Source organism: Astyanax mexicanus, chromosome 14 (assembly GCF_023375975.1).
Source record: "Astyanax mexicanus isolate ESR-SI-001 chromosome 14, AstMex3_surface, whole genome shotgun sequence".
NCBI lineage: Eukaryota > Metazoa > Chordata > Actinopteri > Characiformes > Acestrorhamphidae > Astyanax > Astyanax mexicanus.
In genome coordinates this window covers 43,462,949-43,486,365 of record NC_064421.1, presented here as the reverse complement: position 1 = coordinate 43,486,365, position 23,417 = coordinate 43,462,949, and the positions used below count along the sequence as shown (strand labels likewise).

At 37.0% G+C, this 23,417-nt stretch overlaps 2 protein-coding genes across 4 annotated transcripts in view; both read right to left on the bottom strand.

Annotated features, from left to right (window-relative positions):
• The window catches only part of LOC103022163 (procathepsin L), a 168,291-nt gene that overhangs the window by 15,428 nt on the left and 129,446 nt on the right, over window positions 1-23,417 (bottom strand). The window lies entirely within an intron of this gene.
• Window positions 1-23,417, bottom strand: part of LOC103022985 (procathepsin L) — a 153,991-nt gene that overhangs the window by 102,787 nt on the left and 27,787 nt on the right. The window contains exons 1-5 of one of the 3 annotated variants that reach the window (XM_007230047.4): window positions 6,951-7,077; window positions 4,958-5,064; window positions 4,596-4,738; window positions 2,670-2,864; window positions 1,041-1,229 (exon numbers count right to left, since the gene is read on the bottom strand). The exons of 1 other annotated variant lie outside the window; for it this stretch is intronic. In XM_007230047.4, the coding sequence (XP_007230109.3) occupies window positions 1,041-1,229; window positions 2,670-2,864; window positions 4,596-4,738; window positions 4,958-5,063 (633 nt within the window). In that variant the 5' untranslated portion in view covers window position 5,064; window positions 6,951-7,077. Of the gene's footprint in view, window positions 1-1,040; window positions 1,230-2,669; window positions 2,865-4,595; window positions 4,739-4,957; window positions 5,065-6,950; window positions 7,078-23,417 lie in introns of those variants that run through there. One more of the 3 variants, XM_049464256.1, reaches the window with a different exon arrangement.

Genomic DNA, 23,417 nt, shown 5'->3' with positions numbered 1-23,417 from the left:
AAACATAATTGGAATCAGGATAGACTGCAGCAGAGATTAGCACAAACATCTATAACAGGGGTGTCCAAACTTTTTTTGTTGGGGGCCACAGACTCTGTAAATAATGAAATATACCACTTTAAATAATACTTTTTTTCCTGATTATTTCATTTACACACCATTTTACTTGACTTACTATCTTTATCTTTGACAGTGTTGTGTAAACTAAGATTTTTCAAACTGATGTTTAATTTCATGATGTCTCTTAATATCAAACTCCTTAATTACGGCAACTTTTAGACTCTTTGGCCCGTTTTTCTGCTCTAGAAATGCACACCCTCTCCGCTTTTAGACTCTTTGGCCCGTTTTTCTGCGCTAGAAATGCGCACCCTCTCCGCTTTTAGACTCTTTGGCCCGTTTTTCTGCGATAGAAATGCTCACTCTCTTCGCTTTTAGACTCTTTTGCCCCGTTTTTCTGCGCTAGAAATGCGCACTCTCTCCGCTTTTAGACTCTTTGGCCCGTTTTTCTGTGCTAGAAATGCACACCCTCTCTGCTTTTAGACTCTTTTGCCCCGTTTTTCTGCGATAGAAATGCGCACTCTCTCCGCTTTTAGGCTCTTTTACCCCGTTTTTCTGCACTAAAAATGCGCACCCTCTCCGCTTTTAGACTCTTTGGCCCGTTTTTCTGCCCTAGAAATGCGCACCCTCTCCGCTTTTAGACTCTTTGGCCCGTTTCTGACACCTAGCGTTCAAACTTTGAATCTCACATTATAAAAACCTGTTTAACAGCGGGCCAACTTTCATTCTATTTCTAAAATACCTCGCGGGCCGCTCCAAAAAAGGAAACGGGCCGCAAATGGCCCGCGGGCCGTAGTTTGGACACCCCTGATCTATAACATGCTGCCAACTCTAACCCTGTAAGCACAAGATCTAGCCAATCATGGAAGTAACCTTATTGTTTGTCTGTGTTTTTTGAACTTTTGCTGAGTTGTAAAATTTTTAAATCACAATCTCATCTATATAAAATTTCACCTTGATTCATCACCAGGTACTAGGCTCACCTTGCCCTCATAGGGATACGTAGCATCTGACTGCAGACCTTCGAACTCCACATACTGAAAGGCATGCTCTATTGCACCTGATGCACAGCCACTGTTCCCATTCAACCAGGAGCAGTCAAGCAGCTGTTGCTCACTCAAGGATACCAGTTGTCTGGTCTTCCGGAACAGCTGACCCTCCAGTGCCCCTGCCTTGAAGAGAGAGTGGAAGAATTATTTTTAATATTGAGATTAGGTGTAACAACAAAACTCAAAATGAACAAATGAACTGTTGCATTGCACTACTTTACACTAACAACTACACTATTAGCTAATGCTCCGGATTGCTTAATTCTAAGTAGGTATTGGTATCTGCAATGGCAAAAATACACATATTGGTGATCGATTGTAAAAGAACATCAAAGCATTTAGGAACCACAGCAACACTTAAAAATATTAAGTGACCACATAATTCTTGTAATTTCACATGTTTATGGTGTACACTTTTAATTTCTCATAGCTATTTGGGATTAGTAGCTTCCTATTATTACATAAAATTGTCCAAAATGCATGCCATACCAAGACAGAGATAATTAAATACATAAATAAATGTATATGTCTCTGACTGGACTGGCTGTAGAAACGCTCGACTGGGATTCAAAACCATCTTATTTTCAATCAGTTGAGTGGAATGGTCTCTTGTGACCACCAGATGGTACGGGCAGTGTCTCCATTTGAAGCCAAAAGGTTCGAAATTTAAAGGTTTCTTGGTTGTATAAAAAAGCTCTGTTTACACAGCTAGTTAACGTTAGCGATCTTGTGTAAGTAACTATAGGTTTAAATCGGATCTCCAGTGGATTCTTTTAAACTTTTAAAAATCTTTACAACTAAAGCTGTATCTCTGAAAACATTTTGTCCTTTGAGTTTTAGAGCTGTTAAATTGACTGTGGGAGGAAGGCAGGTAGGCGTTCTCGGCTGCAGTGATGTTAGCCAATCAAAGCCAAAATGTTTGCATGTAAGAATATTCATGAGCAGGAGCCCAAAGCCTGTCTTTCTTCAGAGACCACTATTTCAGTGATCTAAAGAAACACCTAAGAAAAAAAAACGGCTCACATGGCATTCATTCATACTAGAGACCACAGCTAGACATTTTTAAATTAACGAAAAAACGATGGATTCGTTTTGGTGACTTAACTAGGACTTAAGACTTAGGACTTGGCTCCTTACAATAAAGTTAAAAAATGATTTCCTGTACGTATGACCAAATATTAACAAAGATTTCCTTTTCTTAAATGTTGGGGTCACGTTAGGTCAGTTTATTTTAAGCTGAACAAAGATCAGTGCTTAAACTGATCATGAGGTGTTACCTCAGGGAATGGAATGAGAGTGCCCAAACCTGTATAAGTTGTGAGGTGATATCTTGTGAGTGGGGATGCTGACCACAGGCCAGCATGCTCATGGCCAGGCAATGTTAATTATGGGAGTTTGAGTGAGGTCTGATAGTGGGTGTCAGATGGATGGGACATTTTGTGCAGTATTCTTTAGCTTCCAAAAGAAGAGGCAAAAGTCCCAAGACTTTTGGCATATTAGTGTACAAACATTGACCTGTGTAAATCATTGCATGCATGCTTTATCCACTCAACTACTACTTACAGCACTGAAGGCCCAGCAGGAACAGCATTGCTTCTGTTGATTAACCTTGGTCACGTAGCCTGCTGCTATCCAATCCACTGCACATGGCAGAGTGGTGTCCGCTTGCTGCTGGAGAAAGAGGGGTCCACCTCGAGGTTTGGTCCTGTTGTAGGATACCAGGCAGCTCTTGAACCTGGCCTGGTACTCCTGGTTGTCCTGTTAGGCAGGCAGATGGTGAAACAGTTGCAAAAAAATCAAAGAAACAGTTGCAAAAATAGCTGCACCCAGAAGGAAGTGTCGAAATGCAAAGCTAGAATGAAGATATAGGTTGCCAGAGACAATAGAGGATAAAAATGTAGACTCTTGGAAATATATACCGAGCTACACATGAGCAGCAGTATGTGGATGAGCACTGTCCTATTGGAATAGTGCACCAGAGTGTGCATAGAGATACCATTGATTCACCTCATGTCACCTTTGTGTCAAAACTACCCACCAAGTTTAATTCTGGTCAGTTGATTCCTTCTTGGCTCAACTATTTTGGTTTAGGAGCAGTGATGGCATAGTTACTTCGATTACAGGATTTTTCACACTATAGGAATCAATAAACATCTATTTTCTGGTCTATTTTTATACATAAGACGCAACGGATTATAAAAAGCATTTTACATGAAGCTAGTAAGGAACAGGGGTGCCGCCATGTTTTCCTTCTAATTTAGCAGGTCTCTCTGCTGGGTGATTAAACTCGTAAAGCCAAGCTAAGCTAAGTAAACCAAACTTTATTCTTAAAAAAAAAAGAAAACATTTTAGATGATTTAGACAAGTCAAATGAGAACTAGATGTTAATCTACACTAATTTCTCTCCTAAAAACTGTTTATTTGCATGAGTAAAGCACCTCCATTTATTAACAGTAAGCTTAGATATCCAGATTTCCACTAAAGCTGGGGCATTAGCATTAGCGGCTAACCGGATAGCGGGTAATGCGTATGCTGCCCCAGCAGTGCTAGCCAAGATTAGCAGCAGCTACAGGCCGATAATACTCACCTATGAATGGCAAAAGAAGAGCTAGCGCTTAGCACAGTTAGCGGCTAATGCTAATACTGCTGAAGAACTAAACTGAAACTCCTGTATAACGCTGTACTTCAGCAGAGTGGATTTACTGCTTCTTACAACCTGACTGGTAAAATTCATACATAAGTCACACTGATGATTTTTGGGAAAAGTAAAGGATTTTAAGTGTGCCTCATAATGCGAAAAATATGGCACCCCTTTAAAAAAACAACTTTTTACTCACTGTTACAAAATGCACTGTTGTGTTTAGGGTATAAGACAAGCGTCCAATTGGGGGTGGGGCTTAGTGGGGGGAGCCTGTTAGGCTGTTAGCTTGTTAGCTCATTAGCTTGTTGTTGTTTTGGCATGGCTGCGGTTCCAGCAATAAAGTGACGACTGTAAATGTCTTTTTCTCATTTATCCTTTCAACGCATCCAGCCGGACTCAACAATATCTTTTTACTAAAGAAATAACAAAATAGTAACGCTCAGTGACTTTAAAAAGTAACTTTAATCTGAATACTGGATTGGAAATAATAATACGTTAGATTACTCGTTACTAAAAAATTGGTCATATTTACTAAGTACACATTACTGATGAGAAACATGTAATTATAGAGCTATGAAACAAAAGTTTCCTGTTTTCAGCTCTTTAGAAATTGTGTCGTAAAAAGTTCTGAATGTTGATGGTCTGTTCTCAAAGTATGTTTTGTACTCCAGCACAAAACCTTAGCTAGAACAACGAAGCATAACTCCCTCTTAAATTTCCAGCAAACAGGCAATCACTCAGCTCAATGCACTTCATTAGCTATAATGAACAAATTAATTAATTAATGATTAACATGTTTTTAAAAAGCTCCCAAACATTTGAGTATCTGAGGATCGGTATTTTCTCACCATATCAGCAAAGTGGTTCATGTCGAGTCTGTAGCTTTTGATGCCCTGGTCAGCCAGCATGTTGTGTTCCAGGACCAGCTTACGATTGGTCAGCCAGGTCATCTTACGCTGAGACTCTTCTTCCTCAGAATCATAACTCTTACCTTTTAAAAGAATTTAACCAAGTAATGTTAGTAAGGCAAACGCTTCCCACTGGATAATTAAAGCAGAGGTGATTAATATGTTTCAGCTGACGACAAGTCGTTTAAAGTCATTTTAAGTGATGCAGTGAGTAGCTGTCATTTCTAAAACAACAATGTGGAAAGACACATCCTGTGTCGTAAAAGTTAATCTAATTTAATAGCTTAATAATGATCTCTCACCAAACTTCATCTTCCATCCATGGAACTCCAGATCCTCCTGAGAGATACTGGCAGTACGAGCCACAGCCACAAGAGCGGCGATAGCAAGCAAAACCCTCATCTTCATCCTTCGAAGTGTGTGGAGAGAACAGAAAACGTTTTTACACACATAATTTCCGCAATTAGAACTGCAGTGAAAAAATAAAACCATTATGGTCTGTAAACATTTAGCCTAATTGAGCTCAACCACAGGGACGTGCACAGGAATCTTGAAGGGCAGTTGCTCTAACTTGAAGATAGGGCACTAGCCCCTAAAAAAAAAAAAAAAAAAAAGAGAGTCTCTCTCTCTCATGTATTCGTCTCTTTTCCATGGGCGAATTTTCTGCATTAACACAAGGTGCATGTGAATAATTTGAATAGTGCTTTATGTCCGTCATTCTTCTTGCTTGATAAAATGAAATGTTATCAGCTGCATGTAACTGAGCCATGTAAAACGTTGACTGCAAGCTAGCTGGCTGTCGGGGTTTTTTTTGCTACCTAAACGTGGCGCAGTAGGTGCTGTCAGATTATTTAGGATCACCAAATTTACTAAAATTACGAATTATAAGAAAATCTTATATGAAATATGAAATCATATTTGCCTATATTATTTTTTCCCCTCCCTCAGAAGGGCAATATCAGCCAAGGACGGCAAAAGGGCAGTTGCCCAAGCACATTGGGCCATAGCGTCTGCACGTCACTGCTCAACCACACATCTGCAGTGCAGAGCTTCACTGTGTGAGTTATGAAAATCCCATATAAAAGCGAAAAACAAGAAACCTTTGACGAATAAATCAACCACAAAAAATTGTATAGTTTCGTAATCAGTTACATCACTACCTACAACACTGAGGCTTTTGCCTAGCCCACTTTATACTGAACTGACAGTGGCCCATTACATAAAATGAGTTTAGAGATTAACAGAGATAAATTTGCACTTGATGACTAACAAAAAATAGCCTTACAGAATGAACATCTTTACTGTATCTTTAAAGGTAAACTTATTGCATTTAACTTTGACGAGTTTTTTACCTCAGTATATCGTCAGAGGTGGGGACTCGAGTTTGGGACTTGAACTCGAGTCTGGGTGTCTGGGTGTCACTGCTAGACATAGTCCCATAGTCCCGATCTGATTTCAGAAGTGTTTGTTGGTCATATTTGATGACACCAGTAACATTTAGTGCAAAAAGAGTGACAAACACACAAACAACGAAAAACTGCACAAGTAAGTGGGAGCTCGCAACACGACAGCCATGTTTGGCGCCATATTGATGATTCAACTAATACAGTGACGAATGATCTTAATATGAGCTTAATATAACTAATCATAATATATATCATACCTAATATTGTTATGATGTTATGCTGCTGTCATTCTATTTTATTGATGCTTTTACTCTGTGGCTGTATTTGGTAAATTAAAAAAATATTGTGTTTTTTGTTTGTTGAGGAGCTGAAATGGAAGAATAAAGAGATGCTGTTGATTCATACTGTCAAACAATTTTGAGAATATATTTCTGGTGTTTTGTACTATTAAATAATTAGGCTAAAATATAATCTAATATATTAAAAGTAACACATCTACTTAGACAGTGGGTTTATTGTGTCATTGTTTATTCTAAAATCCAGGTGTTAAACCAGGGATTAAAATATAAAACTAGTGTGGATTACAATACTATACGCACTACATTCATTAATGCTTATAAATGAAATAAATACATTTACAGTTTCACATAAACTTAATCTGTAGATTAAATTTTTGTTGGTGCTGGATGTAGTTTATAGTTGTAGTCAGACTGAAATTAAGCTCTGCTCAGTTTGCTGTGTACAGACATTTTTTTTTTTACACATGTTACACATGTTCTCACGGTGGCTAAAGATCTAACGTACGTGACTTTTACTTTTTATTTTAATATTAACAGCAGAATTTTTCTTATTTTCTAATAATCTTAGTTCTGTGAGCTTTAGATCTTACCTGTGAGAGCCCTCCTGCAGTCCTGAAGGTTTCTGTGTGTCTGATAAAGTTTATTTGTGTATTCTAGCTAAGAATACCCACCCGGAGTCCAGTTTATTTTCTGCTGTTATCTCTCAGCAGCATCTCTGCAGCTTGGAGGTCTGTTAACACATTTGGCCCACCACAAACACCTCACAGAGGAACCTGCTGTGTGATCAGGAAGGAAGCTGCTCCTCATTCTTCAGAACTGACCACAGCTGGATGGTTAATTTCTTTAACTTACATCTGCTGTATTCGTCAGTCTGCAGATGTAGAGCATGCAAAATTATTTAGGGTCCAAGCATCGTACGGGCAGTAACCCTATTGGCTTGAATTATTATTATTATTATTATTATTATTATTATTATTATTATTATTATTACTACTACTTATTTATTTATATATATTTTTTTTCTTCCTTAAAACGTAACAGTAGCTGTAAGTCATCCAAACTTATAATTTGGTATATAAGTACACTAATTTACCCACTAAAACAAAATTTTTCTGCTATTTGTGTATTTTTTCAATTATTCAAACAACGAAAAACTGCAAAAGTAAAAATCATAGGACGTTGATACATATAGTGTTTGAATAGGCCCCTTTAAAAAAATGAAGTAACCTTAAAAAGGCTGTAAATGTATCTTTTGATGTAGTAGGATTGGAAACTAGAAAAGTATATGGCTGAGACTTGTCATTGGTTTTTGGCTAGGAGGCTGCGTTATTTAACTGTATCCAATGACTCTGAAAACCTCACTGGGAACCCTAATGGGCCGAGTCGAGCACATCCCTGTCGTCAGAATGCAAAAATGACCTATCTGGCGCTCTGTTAAGGAGGGTTCACCAAAATGTTAGTAAGGTCCCAAAGTGTTGGCGAACCTTACCCTGCGTTCACATTAGAAAGCGATAAAGCGACAGGCGACCATTCATTCCTATGGCAGGGCGCGATTTGTCGCCGCGACACGCGAGAGGCGACAAAGCGACAGAGCGACAAGCGACACGGAGATGAATTTTTCTCAACTTTATGCAAATGAATTATGAAGCGACATTCTAACCCGATTGGCTCCTAGCGTTTCTTTGGACCAATCACAAACAAGGCGGTCCGACGTCCTCAAGCTCCTGCTCTCTGAATTTCTAGTTTCTTTCCCGGTTCATTCTGTTGAACGGGGTGGACCCACATCAGTCTGTGGGAACGGCTGCGTTTCCAGTGCAGTTAAATCACAGAAACGACCAAGAGTCCAGCAAGTTTGGGAGTTATAGCTGGAGAATAAAGTGGCCAGGCGATTCCTTTTTTTGCCTTTTTTCTTGTCGGAGGCTGGACCATGATAAACGCGGGCGTTGAGCTTGACACGCCCACAAGCGACAAACGCTGGGCGACACAAGCGACTCGTCGCTCGTTAGAATGCCAAACCATGACATTTCGGGACCTTTGGTTAGTGTTTGGATAACCAAAGTGTCGTGTGACGTCACAAAGTGTCATCCAGAAACTTTTGCTACTCCTCCTCTGCTACTCCTCCTTTCCTACTCCTCCTCTCCTACCCCGGAAGAAGGTGGAGGAATAGAGGAGAGGAGAGGAGGGGGAGGAATAGAGGGAGGGAGCTGTAATTGAAGAAATGGGACAGCTGATCCCTTTTAGATAGGATGTTGACTACCGATGAACTGAGCCAATCACAATCCTCACTTTCAGCACATGCCGGATACTGCCCAGCCAATCACAGCTTCTGGATCGAGCTCCGCATACAAGAATAAAAACGAGAGATCAATAAGGAGGAGGATTTTAAGCGGCTTCTTTCGTCTCCTACGGTATTCGGACAGGCGGCAAGATGGCGTCACGAAATCAGTTTCCGGGTCACGGAGGAGAGGAGGAGGACACTTTTGGGGTTTCTGGACGCAGCCAGGGTTTGGGTCAAACAGGTCTCCTAGGGGAGACATGTGGCTTGTGGAGGTGGCCGGTCTGTCACAAACTCTGGAGATATCAGCCAATAGCGTTCGCTGAGGGAGGTGACCCCGGCCCCGCCCCCAAACTGTCAAAACCGCCCCTTTCAAAACTCGAGCGGACAAAACTCGGTCGAGCACAATCTGCTGCAGCAGGTAATTCACACAGCGCACGAAAAAAAAAAACACCCGAGAGGAGAAAAATGACGCTTTTTTGCGGCCTTGGCTTTTGACATTGATGTGACACCATACAGGGCCATCTTCTGTTGTGGCGTGCCTGTTGTCTGAGGATAGGGAAAAAAAGCGGCAGGAAACATTTTTTAACCCTTGTGTGGTGTTCATATTTTTGTTACTCGTTTACTTTGTTACTTGTATTTAATTCAGCAAAATTAAGCAATTTTACATTAAAATGCTTTACACATGCTTGCTTCACCTAAATTGCAAGCAATATAAACAGCTTACACGGTTAATATTAGCCCTTTACCTTTCTTATGTTACATTTCTTTCAAAAAGTGCTACTCTTTTTTTTTATTAGTTTTTTAATAAAATGTAAAAGAAAATGAATTAAACTCAAGATATGAGTAGAAAATTTGTTTAGTTTCAAATTTACAAATGAAGCAATGTTTATTAGCCCTTGGCCAAACATACTGTATGTAATATAAATGTGTGTGTGGGGGGTGGGGGGGGGGTGTACAGTGTGTGTTTATCGAAAATGTGTTTTGATATATGTTTTTCACAAAAAATGAGCCAATGCCAATGAGTTTGAGTTAGAAAAAATATTTTTTTAGTATCATTTGATGAAAAATGAAAACGGGTCCCACAGACCCGAACACCACACAAGGGTTAAACTCCTGCGAGAGGACGTGAAGAGATAAAAGGAGAAAGAAGAGGGGAGAGAGAGAGCAGAACAGGAGCGATCACACTCCTTGTATAACTTACTTGAAAAGCTAGTTAACAAAATTAAATAAAGATTCAGTTATGCATATTATGAAATAAAGTTGTATTTGTATATTTAATATTGTTTCAACTCTTTGTACAACACATAAAAAATTACTACGAGTAATGCCCTAGACAAACCACTTTTTCTCCGGAAAAAATGTGATAAACCCTTTTAAGATTCTCTTAAGAAGAATCATTTTTATCAACATGGTTGTTTATAGAATGATGTATTCTGAATATTCCTGCTGCCATTATTTTAAAGGTTTTGTTTTGAGCATCTGAGACACACAAGCTTTATTATCTGAAAATCAGCGACACTAAAGAGAAGTGTGAAAACACTCACAAAGTTAACAAAGAAGGTCCTCCCATGTTATCTGATAGTGTTTGATAGAAGATTTTAAAGATTAATTCCTGCTATTAATGCAGAGACTACTAACAATTATTAGGTTCCCACAGGGTTCTGTTTTAGGGACTATGAAGTTTAGAATTTGGTCCACTGTTTAAATTTGTGCTTCTGTTTAGGTACATTTGATCACCAGGGAGGACTAAGAACCCAGAAGCTTAAACTCTGTCTGAAAATGAATTATTTCTTATTAATCCTAAACATGATCAGTAATTACTTGCAAAGACTTTAAGGGCATTTAGTCCTGAGAGGGTTGTGTTGTTGCCAAATAATGTTATTTATTAACACAACCAGGAACATAAAAAGGCTTGACCCACCGTCTGTGAGACGTTACTTACCATATTTTTCACACTATAAGGCGCACATCAAATCCTTTAATTTATCCCAAAAATGGTCAGTACGCCTTATAATCCTGCGCCTTATGTATGAATTTTATCAGTCAGGTATTAAGGAGATTCCATGCTAAGCGCTAGTTCTTTGGCCATTCAGAGGTGAGTACTATCGGCCTTTAGCCTGCTGCTAACCCTGGCTAGCACTGCCGGAGCAGTATTAGCATTACTGATAGCGGTTAGCTGCTAATGCTCCAGCTTTAGTGGAAATCTTGAAATTTAAGCTTACTCTAAACAAATGCTTAACTCAAACCAAATAAACATTTTTTTCAGGAGAGAAATCTGTGTAGATTAACATCCAGCACTCGTTTGACTTTTTTACTAACTTAGCTTATCTTTACAGTTCTTGCCACCCAGCGTGAGACCTGCTGAATTAGAAGGGAAACATGGCGACAGCCCTGTTGCATAAAAAGTGCCTTATAATCCGCTGTGCCTTAAAGTGAAAAAACATGGTAGATACCATTTTATTCAGACTGTGTCTGTCCCCCGAAACAAACATAAACGCTGAAAAACTCAAACAGTCAATCTAAATAACTTAATTTATATTAAACAATCGTATCCTGTAGCACCAGCACTTTAAACATAAACACACAAGCTTTATTATCTGAAAATCAGCAACACTAAAGTGAAGCGTGAAAACACTTTTTCTTAAGAAGGTCCTCCCATGTTATCTGATAGTGTTTGATAGGAGATGTAAACCTTTTTTGAACCTAGGTGTTATTATTCTGCTATTAAGTCCTGCCCCTGATAGCAGACGACTCCGATCCAGATCTGTTTTTTTCTCCGGCAAACCCACACAACAGTAACAGCCTTTTTTCTGATTTAATTCTCCCTTTCAAATAATAAATTTCGTTTAAAGTATATTTTATAATTCCACCTTTTACATATATTCAGTTTTAAGTCTATTTTATAATTATCCCTTTCAAATATATAATATATTTTGTTTTTAATCTATTTTATAATTATTTCTTTCAAATAATATATTTAGATTTAGATGTATTTTATAACTCTCCATATTTTTTTTTTTTTGCTTTAAGTCTATTTTATAATTCTCTCTTTCAAATTATATATATTTTTAAGTCTATTTTATAATTGTCCCTTTCAAATAATGTAGTTCATTTTAAGTCTATTTTATAATTCTTCCTTTTAAATAATAAATTTCGTTTTAAGTCTATTTCTGGCAGAACCTTCACAGGCTCGGTCGGGTCAGGGGCGGGTTTTCCGAAAATGATCAGTCTTAGCAAATAATTAACGAACTAACCAATGACGTGAGTAAAGAATGAGCCATGTTTCCTAAAGAGCTTTGCAAAGTAAAAATTAATGAATGAGGTACATATACATATAGATACATATGACTAAATAAATAATCTATTTTTTTATTTTTTTATTTACAGGCACACTCTTGGTATTTTAATTTTAGTGTCTTCATGAGGGAGAGTGGTTTAAAGTGGTATATTTTATTATTTGTTTTATTACAGAGTCTGTGGCCCGTGACTTCAAATATATTTCTCCTTCTGGCCCCCAACAAAAAAAGTTTGGTCACCTCTGCTTTAGGGAAAGATTATATAACATGTATATTATAAAGATTTTATAAGCAGCAAATCCTGGCGCACACCTCAAGGGTCGAGAGCGGAGAGACAGAGAGACAGCAAGAGAGAATAAGATATAAATAGTAGATAAGTGTGTGTGTGTGTGTGGGTGAGAGAGAGAAAGAGAGAGAGAGTGTGAGAGAGAGAGAGAGAGAGAGAGAGAGAGAGAGAGAGAGAGAGAGAGAGAGAGAGAGAGAGAGAGAGATAAGAGATAATAAGATATTAGAATGGAACCAGTTAGAAAAAAAGGACGTTCTAAAGTTTGGAAAAACTTTGAACTTTTGGGATCAAATAAGGTAGAAAATTATTATTTAAAAAATAAAAACATTTGGAAGAATGGACAACGACACTGTGAAAAACAATATTCCTATAACCACATCCGTTAAATAATGTGTCCACTGCCCCATACACAAGCACCTTCACTCCATACCTGAGCATAAAGTTCTTTCATCAAATGCTTTCTTTCATAAACCCCATGCAGCAAATCCACATGGAGAAATAGGCAATGAACTAGTGATACATGTAAACATGTTACAAACCCTGCTTGGGAGGATGTGAATAATAGTAAATATAATAATTTCAGAATTTGGTATATATTAGATTAAAAACATGGTGAAGGGAAAAAAGCAACAATGTGAATGCAATTAGAAGTGTAGTTTCTCTACTGTCTCTTATCAAAATATATTCTGAGAGTATTATATATTTATTTAAAATACTTTTAATATAATACATTAAAATATCCAGACATCAAAGTATTCTGCCATTTATTTTTATCAGCTGTTTTTATTTAAACCTCAAATGTCATATTAATGCACTGGAACAGTTTTAAGCTGTAAAAAATACACAAAGCAATTTCAGATTTTGGCCACCGGATGCCGCTAATGTCCACTGTGTTATGAAGCTCCATGTAATGAACCTTTTTTCAAAACAGTTTAAAAAAAGGCTTCAGTGCTTCAGAAAGTCTCGGTTTGCATTATTAGCACCATCGAACAACCGGCCAGAGGAGAAAACCCACGTTGGATTCCTAATACGAATCACTGCTGCATCAGTAGTCTCTACCTCCAGACTCAGCTCCCACTACAGCAACGACACGCTCACGTAAGTATTTTATTTATAAGGGATTTATTGTTAGTATTGCTATTTATCTTAAAGTAATATTAATAATATTGTTACATTAGTGTTTTATTAGTTATTTTAAAACAGTTTTATATGCCTGTCAAAAAAATAATAATAAGAAGAATTGACTTTTACTGACTCTTTTCAGTTCTTGGCCCTCCTGAACTCTCTTCTCGATAGGGATAAAAGGGATATAAGGGATAAAAACAATAGTTTGGGGGTCAAAACATTTAAATATACTTCTAACATATAATGTTGATTACTACAAAAACAATGCAGCATCTGTGCCTGCACAGGAAATTTGGCAGTGTTAAATCAACACTGTTAGTGTTAAATTAACACTGAGAGTGTAAAGTTTAACACTAATAAGTGTTGATTTAACACTAACAGTGTTGATTTAACACTGCCAAATTTCCTGTGTGGAAGACTATTGTGATACGATTTCAAGCACCCCTAAAGTGGATTATACCGTTCCATTTTAATAGAGAATAAGATAGTGAGGTCAGCAGACATGAACAAAGCAGTGCATTGTGGGATTTTAGGACACAGATACTCTGGCAGAGACAGAGTATGGCAGCCCGGTTTGGTTTTGTTTACTAAATTTAATGTACAATACGATGAAATGGTAAATGCCTGCTGAGTTATCAAGTGCCACAATTGTTCCCACAACCCTAGGGGGAAACGTATTGCAAATGGAGTGCGTTTTTCTTTAGCTTTCCAGTTTGGAAGCAACACAGAGGATCTCAGGTCAACTTCATTAAACAACATTTCCCAATGTGGTCTAAGTGAAATACAATAATAAAACACATAAATAATAGCCTTACTGTTTTACACTTATTACCAGAAACATTTTATAGTCCTGTTTTGTGTAGGTTAGCTAGTTGTGACATAAATTAAAGCTAGGTTACCTAGTCATAACTTGTATATTTAAGCTAGGTTAGCTAGTTAACTTAAAGCTAGGTTAGCTAGTCATAACTTATTAATTAAAGCTAGGTTAGCTAGTCATAAATTAACTTTAAATTATGTAGCTAACCTAGCTTAAATTTATATGTTATGATTAGCTTGCCTAGCTTTAAATTATGTTATAACAAGCTAACCTAGCTTTAAGGCTAGGTGAGCTAACCATAACTTAACATTTATAATATAGCTAGTCATAAATCAGCTTTAAATTATGTAGCTAACCTATCTTAAATTTATAAGCTAGGTTAGCTAATCATAATTTATGAATTAAAGCTAGGTGAGCTAATCATAACTTATAAACTAAAGCTAGGTTAGCTAATCATAAATTATAAATTAAAGCGAGGTGAGCTAATCATAACTTATAAATTAAAGCTAGGTGAGCTAATCATAACTTATAAACTAAAGCTAGGTGACCTAATCATAACTTATAAATTAAAGCTAGGTGAGCTAATCATAACTTATAAATTAAAGCTAGGTGAGATAATCATAACTTATAAACTAAAGCTAGGTTAGCTAATCATAACTTATGAATTAAAGCGAGGTGAGCTAATCATAACTTATAAATTAAAGCGAGGTTAGCTAATCATAAATTATAAATTAAAGCTAGGTGAGCTAATCATAACTTATAAATTAAATCGAGGTTAGCTAATCATAAATTATAAATTAAAGCTAGGTGAGCTAATCATAACTTATAAACTAAAGCTAGGTGACCTAATCATAACTTATAAATTAAAGCTAGGTGAGCTAATCATAACTTATAAACTAAAGCTAGGTTAGCTAATCATAACTTATAAATTAAAGCGAGGTGAGCTAATCATAAATTAAAGCTAGGTGAGCTAATCATAACTTATAAATTAACGCTAGGTGAGCTAATCATAATTTATAAATTAACGCTAGGTGAGCTAATCATAACTTATAAATTAAAGCTACGTGAGCTAATCATAACTTATAAATTAACGCTAGGTGAGCTAATCATAATTTATAAATTAACGCTAGGTGAGCTAATCATAACTTATAAATTAAAGCTACGTGAGCTAATCATAACTTATAAATTAACGCTAGGTGAGCTAATCATAACTTAAAATTTATAATATAGCTAGTCATAAATTAGCTTTAAATTATATAGCTAACCTAGCTTAAATTTATAAGCTAGGTTAGCTAATCATAATTTATAAATTAAAGCTAGGTTAGCTAATCATAACTTATAAATTAAACCTAGGTTAGCTAATCATAACTCATAAATTAAAGCTAGGTGAGCTAGTTATAGCTTATATATGGCTCAAGCCATTAATTCCCGCAGTTTTCTTTTGTTTAGCTTATTGCATGGTCTGTTTTGATTGTGTGTCCTAAAACATGGCGGGCGCTAACCAGCATGCAACGCACCATTATGTGGTTGCCCACACTCTATAAACATTCCTCTGTTTACCTGCCTGGCTCGTGGCTCCTGGCTAAGTTAAGGTACGCAAGCTGCTCAAACTACAGCATTACGTGTAAGTATCTTACTTAGCTTTCTTACTTAGTGTCTACTTAGCTGGAACTGGAAGCCCTGGGAAAGGGGAGGGATTTCTTGGCATCAGACCCTTGCACCTTGCATGGGGGTACAAAAAAGGAGACCCATCAAGCAGTGGCAGCAGAAAAAGCCTCAAGGTGGTTGTGTTTTAAGAGGGGCAATACTTGATGTAGTGAGCTGCTTGGACACAAGTCGCAGACTGATCAACCAGACCCTTTGATCCAAGACCTGAGACACCCCGTGACCCTGGGTTCATCACTTAGAATGTGTCCAAGCTGAACCATTTAAGGTGTTTCAAAAACATTGTTCTCCCAAAACACTTTAACTGTTCTTTAGCTGGTTTTCAACTATTCTTTATCTGATCCTCAACACCTCTTCCCCTGTTCTTTCGACTATTCTTTATCTCATCCTCAACACCTCTTTCTCTGTTCTTTCGACTATTCTTTATCTCATCCTCAAAACCTCTTCCCCTGTTCTTTCGACTCTTCTTTATCTCATCCTCAACACCTCTTTCTCTGTTCTTTCGACTATTCTTTATCTGATCCTCAACACCTCTTCCTCTGTTCTTTTGACTATTCTTTATTTGATCCTCAACACCTCTTCCCCTGTTCTTTCGACTCTTCTTTATCTCATCCTCAACACCTCTTTCTCTGTTCTTTCGACTATTCTTTATCTGATCCTCAACACTTCTTCACCTGTTCTTCGACTATTCTTTCTCTGATCCTCAACACTTCTTCACCTGTTCTTTGACTATTCTTTATCTGGTTCTAAATACCTAAATACCTCTTTACATGTAAGTTCAAGAATAAAGTCCCGCCTTTCAGGAGAAACAGCCAATCAGTTTACCATGTAAACTGTGATGAGATGAGTTTCTGATAGCTGGTTAAAAAGACACAGATCAAACCCACTGTGCGATTAATAAAATGCAGCTTGTATCTATTCAGTTAGCTTAACTTTGGAATTAGCTAGCTTAGATAGGTAGTCAAGGTTTGAGAACAAAATCTAAATGTTTAACCTGCCCTGATGTGCCTGATCAGGCAATAACTATTTCATTTTCAAAATGTATTTATTAATTTAGGATTGCAGGACTTACTGTAAGTTATAATGAATGTTATAATTTTCACTGTAAGTGAAAATTAATTTAGCTAACCTGTTATCTAGAAGCTGGATGTTGTGGATAGCCAGAATTTAGTACAGTGCTTTATGTTTGTAGTCTAAAGCAGTTTCATAAACCTGATCTCTGCCCTAAAATTGTGTGTTTTCCACCTGATCCAGCTGATCAGCTAATAAACAATCCTTTCTTGAGTTTACCTGTTAAATCTCTTAGCCCCCTATGGATCATAAATTTATCAATATGTATAATCAGCAGTGTATTGGACACATCATACCACCACATACTTTATTAAGCGCCTTTAAACCAGCAAAAGCTCTAGAATATGCAGAACAGTGGGAATGTGCAGGAACAGAGTGTGGAAACACTGCTATAACGTGACTTCTGTTAATTTGTAGTTTACAGTAACACCACAGTAAGACCACAAATCAACCGGTTATATTGGAAAGGTGTGTTTCTGTATAGTGTTTAAAGTAAGTGCTCCATGTGCCCCCTTTTGACTTTGAGCACCTGCCCTTCCAAAGGTCTCTGCACGGCCCTGTTATCCATTATATACAGCAGCTTTTAAATGCCTAGTTATAAGTTCATTTATATCTGCACAACACTTCTGTGACCTACATCACAAGATTCATCCAACTGACAGCTACTGCTAAGACCTCAATCGTCATTGACAACAGGTTAGAAGTGTGAGCCTAACGCCGCTTCTGCCGCGGCGTTGAACTACGAGACTTTACCTAACCACAGAGATCACCAATCACCTCACCTACAAACTTCAACAAGTATCAACACTGTAACAGACACTTTACACTGCACTCCACAGAACACTTTCTCTACTGAACCTACAACCAATAGGACTGAACTATTTCTAGTTCATCTACATCACATGCATCAGGATCTCAACTGTAAATGCCCCATTTCATCCATTCTGACATCCTGAACTTCCTGGTTTTAGAGGGACATTTTGTATTATAACTATATTTACTTTTATTCTTGTCAGTTCTTTATTGTTTTCTATATAGCACCACAAACAGCTTATTACACCTAAACTGTATCACTAGTTTAATTCATTTACTGAATACATTTTGAAATACAGACAACTGTGATCACCTAGAATAAGGATAATAATTGGCTATCATATGTAACTAAAAATAAGTGCATTTCATATGTATCTTTCATAACCCACCTTATAGCAGTGAAAAGTGTAGCCCTCGGAATGTTTGCCAATCAATATGTCTTCTTCATACCATAAACACAAATATAGCATACAATTAGCCAGGTTTGATAAAGTGTAAATTGATTATAGGAATCCTAAGGGTAAATTTAAGCTAAAAACAAAACTGCTGCAAGATTTTAATACATTCTCTTTTCAATTCGTAATACAATTTGGATTGGATTAAAACCTCACAATAGATCACAATAGAATGAAAACTCATACTTACCTAATTGTTCTGAGTTCTTATAAATCTACACTCTCTACTCATTTCCACAAAAGGGATCAAATCAAGCTAACGTATAAGGTTTAAACAACTCCTACATTAACTCCTCATTGAGAATTTACCACTATAATGTGCATTATTGTACTGCACAATTGAAACAGAGGGTCACACCAGAGAAAGATATCTTTGGTTCCTTTGTTTTCATCTTTATCTCTTCAGCACGCATCCACTCGGGTTTTTTGGTCTTTGTATTTTCTCCTTTTCTATAGGCAGACTTATTAATTTGATTATTCATCTTTTTTTGTATTTTATCATGCATTTTCTCTGTACCTGCAGTCAAAAAAAAAACAAAAAACAACGAGGCTTCTGCCACACTAATTCTGTGCACCAACACCTGATGCCCTATGCAGATTTTAAAAAGGCTCTGCTTATCTTAGTTTTAGCGCACTATCAGGGATGAGCTGCGGTCACACAGAATCATGAGGTTAGAAGCTTCTCCCAGTGCCAGATCTGGAGTTTGGATCCTCTCTCCTGGTGCTGCAGTCAGTCACTGCCAGAAGCCGGATCGAATCCCCGTACAGGCCACCAAAAACTGTTGGGTTTTGTTTTGCTGCTGACCTCAACAGTATGGATTCTCTAATCGTACTTTATCAAACAAAACTAATTCTTCTTAGTTCAGGTTAAGAAAAAAAAAGGTTTATTCAGTTCGACCGGCCGTCCACTTCGACTGCTTTCCAAACGTTGAACAGGAGCATATATACACACGCAAATATGAAAAAATGGATTTATGCACACATATAGTAACAAATGTGAGTTGACGCATACATAGGAAACATCACTCTTGATTACACACAAGGACAAAGAATGCCTAGGTCATTAAGATCCTAAATCATTAGGTCAGAAACTAGTCTTCTTTCCCCAGGATGTGAGTGGCGCCCCAGCACTAATTGCTGTCTTACTTACTACCTGGCTTGATGTAATGTAATTATGTGTGGGACATCTGCTTTTTAGGCCCCTATCCCCTAATTTTCTAATATATATATCTTATATAGATAAAGATAAGTATTAAAATAAGTATCAAAACTTCCAACAACGACTCCTGGCTTCAATTAGCTCTTAGAAAAGTCATTAGCATAGGGGTTCACACACTTTTTCCTGCTCACTCTGAATGTTAACATGTTGTGTTCAATAAAACCATGCAATTTTGTGTGTGGTATTAGTTTAAGCAGACTGTGTTTGTCTAGTGTGACCAGAACACATTTAATGACCAATATATGCAGAAATACAAGTAATCCCAAAGGGTCTTTTGCTTTTTCTTGCAACTGTAACGATATTTAGATGTATTTCCCGCTTTAGTGCCGTGGAATGAGCTGCTCGTCAGTTAGCTAGCTTTGCGACAGAAAGACGGAGCAAAGTGGTCCACAGAAGAAACATGTAACACAAGATTATTACTATTATTTAGAAAAAAACAAAGTAACTCTCCTGCTGTCCTTCTTTTTTACCCTCCTCCATCTTCTGCAATATTGAAAACTTTCGCTGAGGGAGATGACCCTAACCCTCACACCCCCAAACAAACGAAAAAAAAAAAAACCTTTTGTCACAAAAGCTTCACTCGAGCAAAAAGAGCAGCTGCAGGCAATGAGCATACCGTACAAGGGCAACTGTGAATTAGAGAAGAAAAAACCTCTTGATAAGCCAGATAAGATATATTTTCCAAATAACATTAATTACCACAGCTACGAACAAACGCTGTCTCTGCTCCATGCTGTTTATACACACGGTTTGTGCTGCCTTCACTACTCGCAGCCACAAGACTCCGTTTACTATGTGTACATCTGCACTGCATGTATTATTAAAAACACTGTGTTTAAAAGTGCAGCATTTCAGAGTTCTGTGTTAAAGCAGCTTCACACAGAACAGATATACACACTGGAAAACAGAATGTTCTCACTAGATTTACTTTCTTGTTCCCGCACCAGGCAGCTCTAACCAATCAGAGCACAGAGTGTTCTTGTGTGGTTTATTGGTGCATTTGGTTTGTGCCTGTCTAAAACCGAACCAAACAGAGGGTGAAATACTCTAAATAAACAAACTCATCAATTAATCCAGACCATAGAAAGGAACTTCAGATGAACCATAGAACAAGTAAAGGCCCACATATTTGTATATGCATATGATTTATTGTTTTTTTGTTTGTTTTTTTTCATGCAAGAGTTTAAAACAAGTAAGGAAATATATAAGTATATAAAAGCATGTAAAAGCTGAGTATTTTGGAAAGAGACCAAATGTCATAAAAAGAAAAAACAGTAACTGTAGATGGCTTGTTTTCAGGACAGTCATGCCAGATGCTGCTCAGATCTAAATATCTTCCTCCGCAATGTCCCTTAAGGTTCTGTAAAAAAACATCATAGTTTTGTGCATTTTAATCATGTTTTACTGTTGAAGATACAAGTTATTCATTTTAATAACTTAATCACAGAAAAATTATGTGGTAAATATTAACTTTGATTAATCGCTTTATTTGGTGCCCTTTGACCTCGCACTACAGTTGCGATCACTATAGCATGATGGAGGCAAACAAAACACATCTGCTTTTTCCCATCTCATCCACATATTTTGACATTGGGACTACAATATTAAATGTTAAGGGGTAGGAATTAATTTATATAGCTTGTCTAATGCATCTTAAAAAGCTTGGCTATTGTTAATTTATAAAGTAGCCTAATAAAAAGATATAAAATAAGTCTTACCTTAAAAAATTTTAATACACCAGTTTACTGTAAAACTACTAATCTGAGTAACTAATTCCTCACTAGCTCTGCTTACTGCATCATATTAAGCTTTTAGTTTCTTTTTCACATTCCCCTTCCTCCTTAAAACACATTTCCATTCCACCTTAACAGTTTCCCTGCATTAAAACACGTTTTCTCTGCATTAAAACACAGTTCCCTTTTTAGACTGTAGTAGATGATAGAGTTTTAAGTGTTTTACACATTTCTGCTTAGGGTGCAGAAATCACAAACAGTCCATATAAAACAGAATGTGCAATTTGAATATTCTGTTCCACCTTAAAACAGCGCCAAAAATATTATCTACAGCCTGAAGCCTGTGTGCCAGCATTTAAGGCGGAATGGAGTTATTTATATAAGAAAAAGTGTGTTTAAAGTGCATATTTAAGAAACCTATAGATAGTGAGCTAATTACAGGTAATGCTGTAGCTTGTGCAGCCTGTGCACCTTAACTTAGACACAAACCACCTGACCAATAGTGAGGCAGCAGGCAGGTAAACGGGAGGGATGATTATTAACATGGAATGGTATAATCCAATTTAGAAGGGGGGGGGCTTGAAATTGTATTACAATATTCTTCCAGGCACAGATACTGCATTGATTTTGTAGTATTTAACATAATATGTTAGAAATATATTTAAACATTTTGACCCCCCCCCCAAACTAATGTTTTTACCCCTTCGAATTACCCCCCGTAATTCGCACCCTGATGTGGTGAATGCAAGAGACAGCAGCAGCTAAGAATTGTCTGCTGAGCCTTGTGTTACCAGCTACACATGCCCTTGCACTAGAGAAGTCTGCTCCATAGGCTCTGTGTTGAGAAGTAGTATATTTCAGCCTTGAGAATGTATGCAAGCTTGTTTGTCTCAGTAACTTGTGCTAAATAACACAAGAATTAAAAAACTATTTGCCTTTTTAGTGAATTTGACCAATTGTTTAATGGTCTATGGTCAATAAAATTAAAATGTTAAGCTGGAAATTGCACTGTTGCTAATTACAGTATGTTGTAATTACAGATTTTGTTTGGGCACATATAGTGTTTGAGAAGTAATTTGAAAGTGGAAAGGACAATCACTGAAAAGTCCCACATTAAACGGAAGAGAGAAAACGTTTAATTAATTCAGCCAGGGCAGATTAGAACACATTTAAATAAATCATGGCATCATTATTTTATTATAGCATGGTGCAGAGCAGTGTTCTTAATCCTGTTTCTAGTATCCCCTGTTCTGCACCCTTTGGTCAGACGTGTTGTGAGATAGGAAAGCCATAAAACTGCAGCATTGAAGGAACTTTGTGTAGAGCTTGATGAATAGTAATAGTAAACTTAATAAAAGTGAACTGGAGGTATTTTAGATATATAAAGGTTAACAGAGGAGAGGAGACCAAATAAAGTCCCTGAAATATAGTTTACCTGCAACAGGGACGTAGGCATGTGAGGCAATAGCACACATGTTATTCTTGTTCCTCGCCATCTTGATGTAGCCATCATCACCCCAGTTAACACCCCAGCTGTAACACAGAACATTCTTAGTTAGAGAGTATTATTTTTTGTTTTTCAGATACTTACTTATTATGAATCTTAAAAATGAAAGGATTTACAAATTACTCAGTATCTACTTTAAATTATTTCTAGTATTTTAAACAAAAATACATATTCAAACTTTTTTTTAATGTTTCATTACTTTATTACTTTTGAAAGACCCACATATAAAACACGATAGTTTTACATGACATTGAAACATTACATTGCAATTTAGGTTTTTTTTTTTTAGTTTTTGAAGGGGGTGGTGGCAAATATGTGAGATGAACCATTTTCATATTATATGTTAATTACATTCATTAAGGCAGGCAGAAAAAAGTTTCATACTGAAAAATTTGTTTTTCTTAGATCTTCACACTTTAAAACAGGTCGATTTGACCCGTAACATAATAGGAGGGATACTTAATTTCAATAACGTGTTAAATTATATGAATTATTGCCTAATTATCACTTTTTGTAATGCTTCACAAATATCAACTTTTGGGTGCCCCTAGGGGATGACCAGTCCAACAGTTGTAGGGGTGGAGGCAGGCTGGATGGCCTTGTCTCGCTAGAGGTCGGGACCTTCTGAAAACAACTGGGGGCCAAGTTCAGTTGTGGCACACTACAGTGTCTGTTTGAGGTTATCTGCCCGTGTGGTTCATCACATTAAACAGTTTAACAGAAGCTAAAGAAAGTTAAAAGTCTCTTTTCCATGTTTCATGTATCGTTTACCTGTTCTTGACAAGCCAGTAT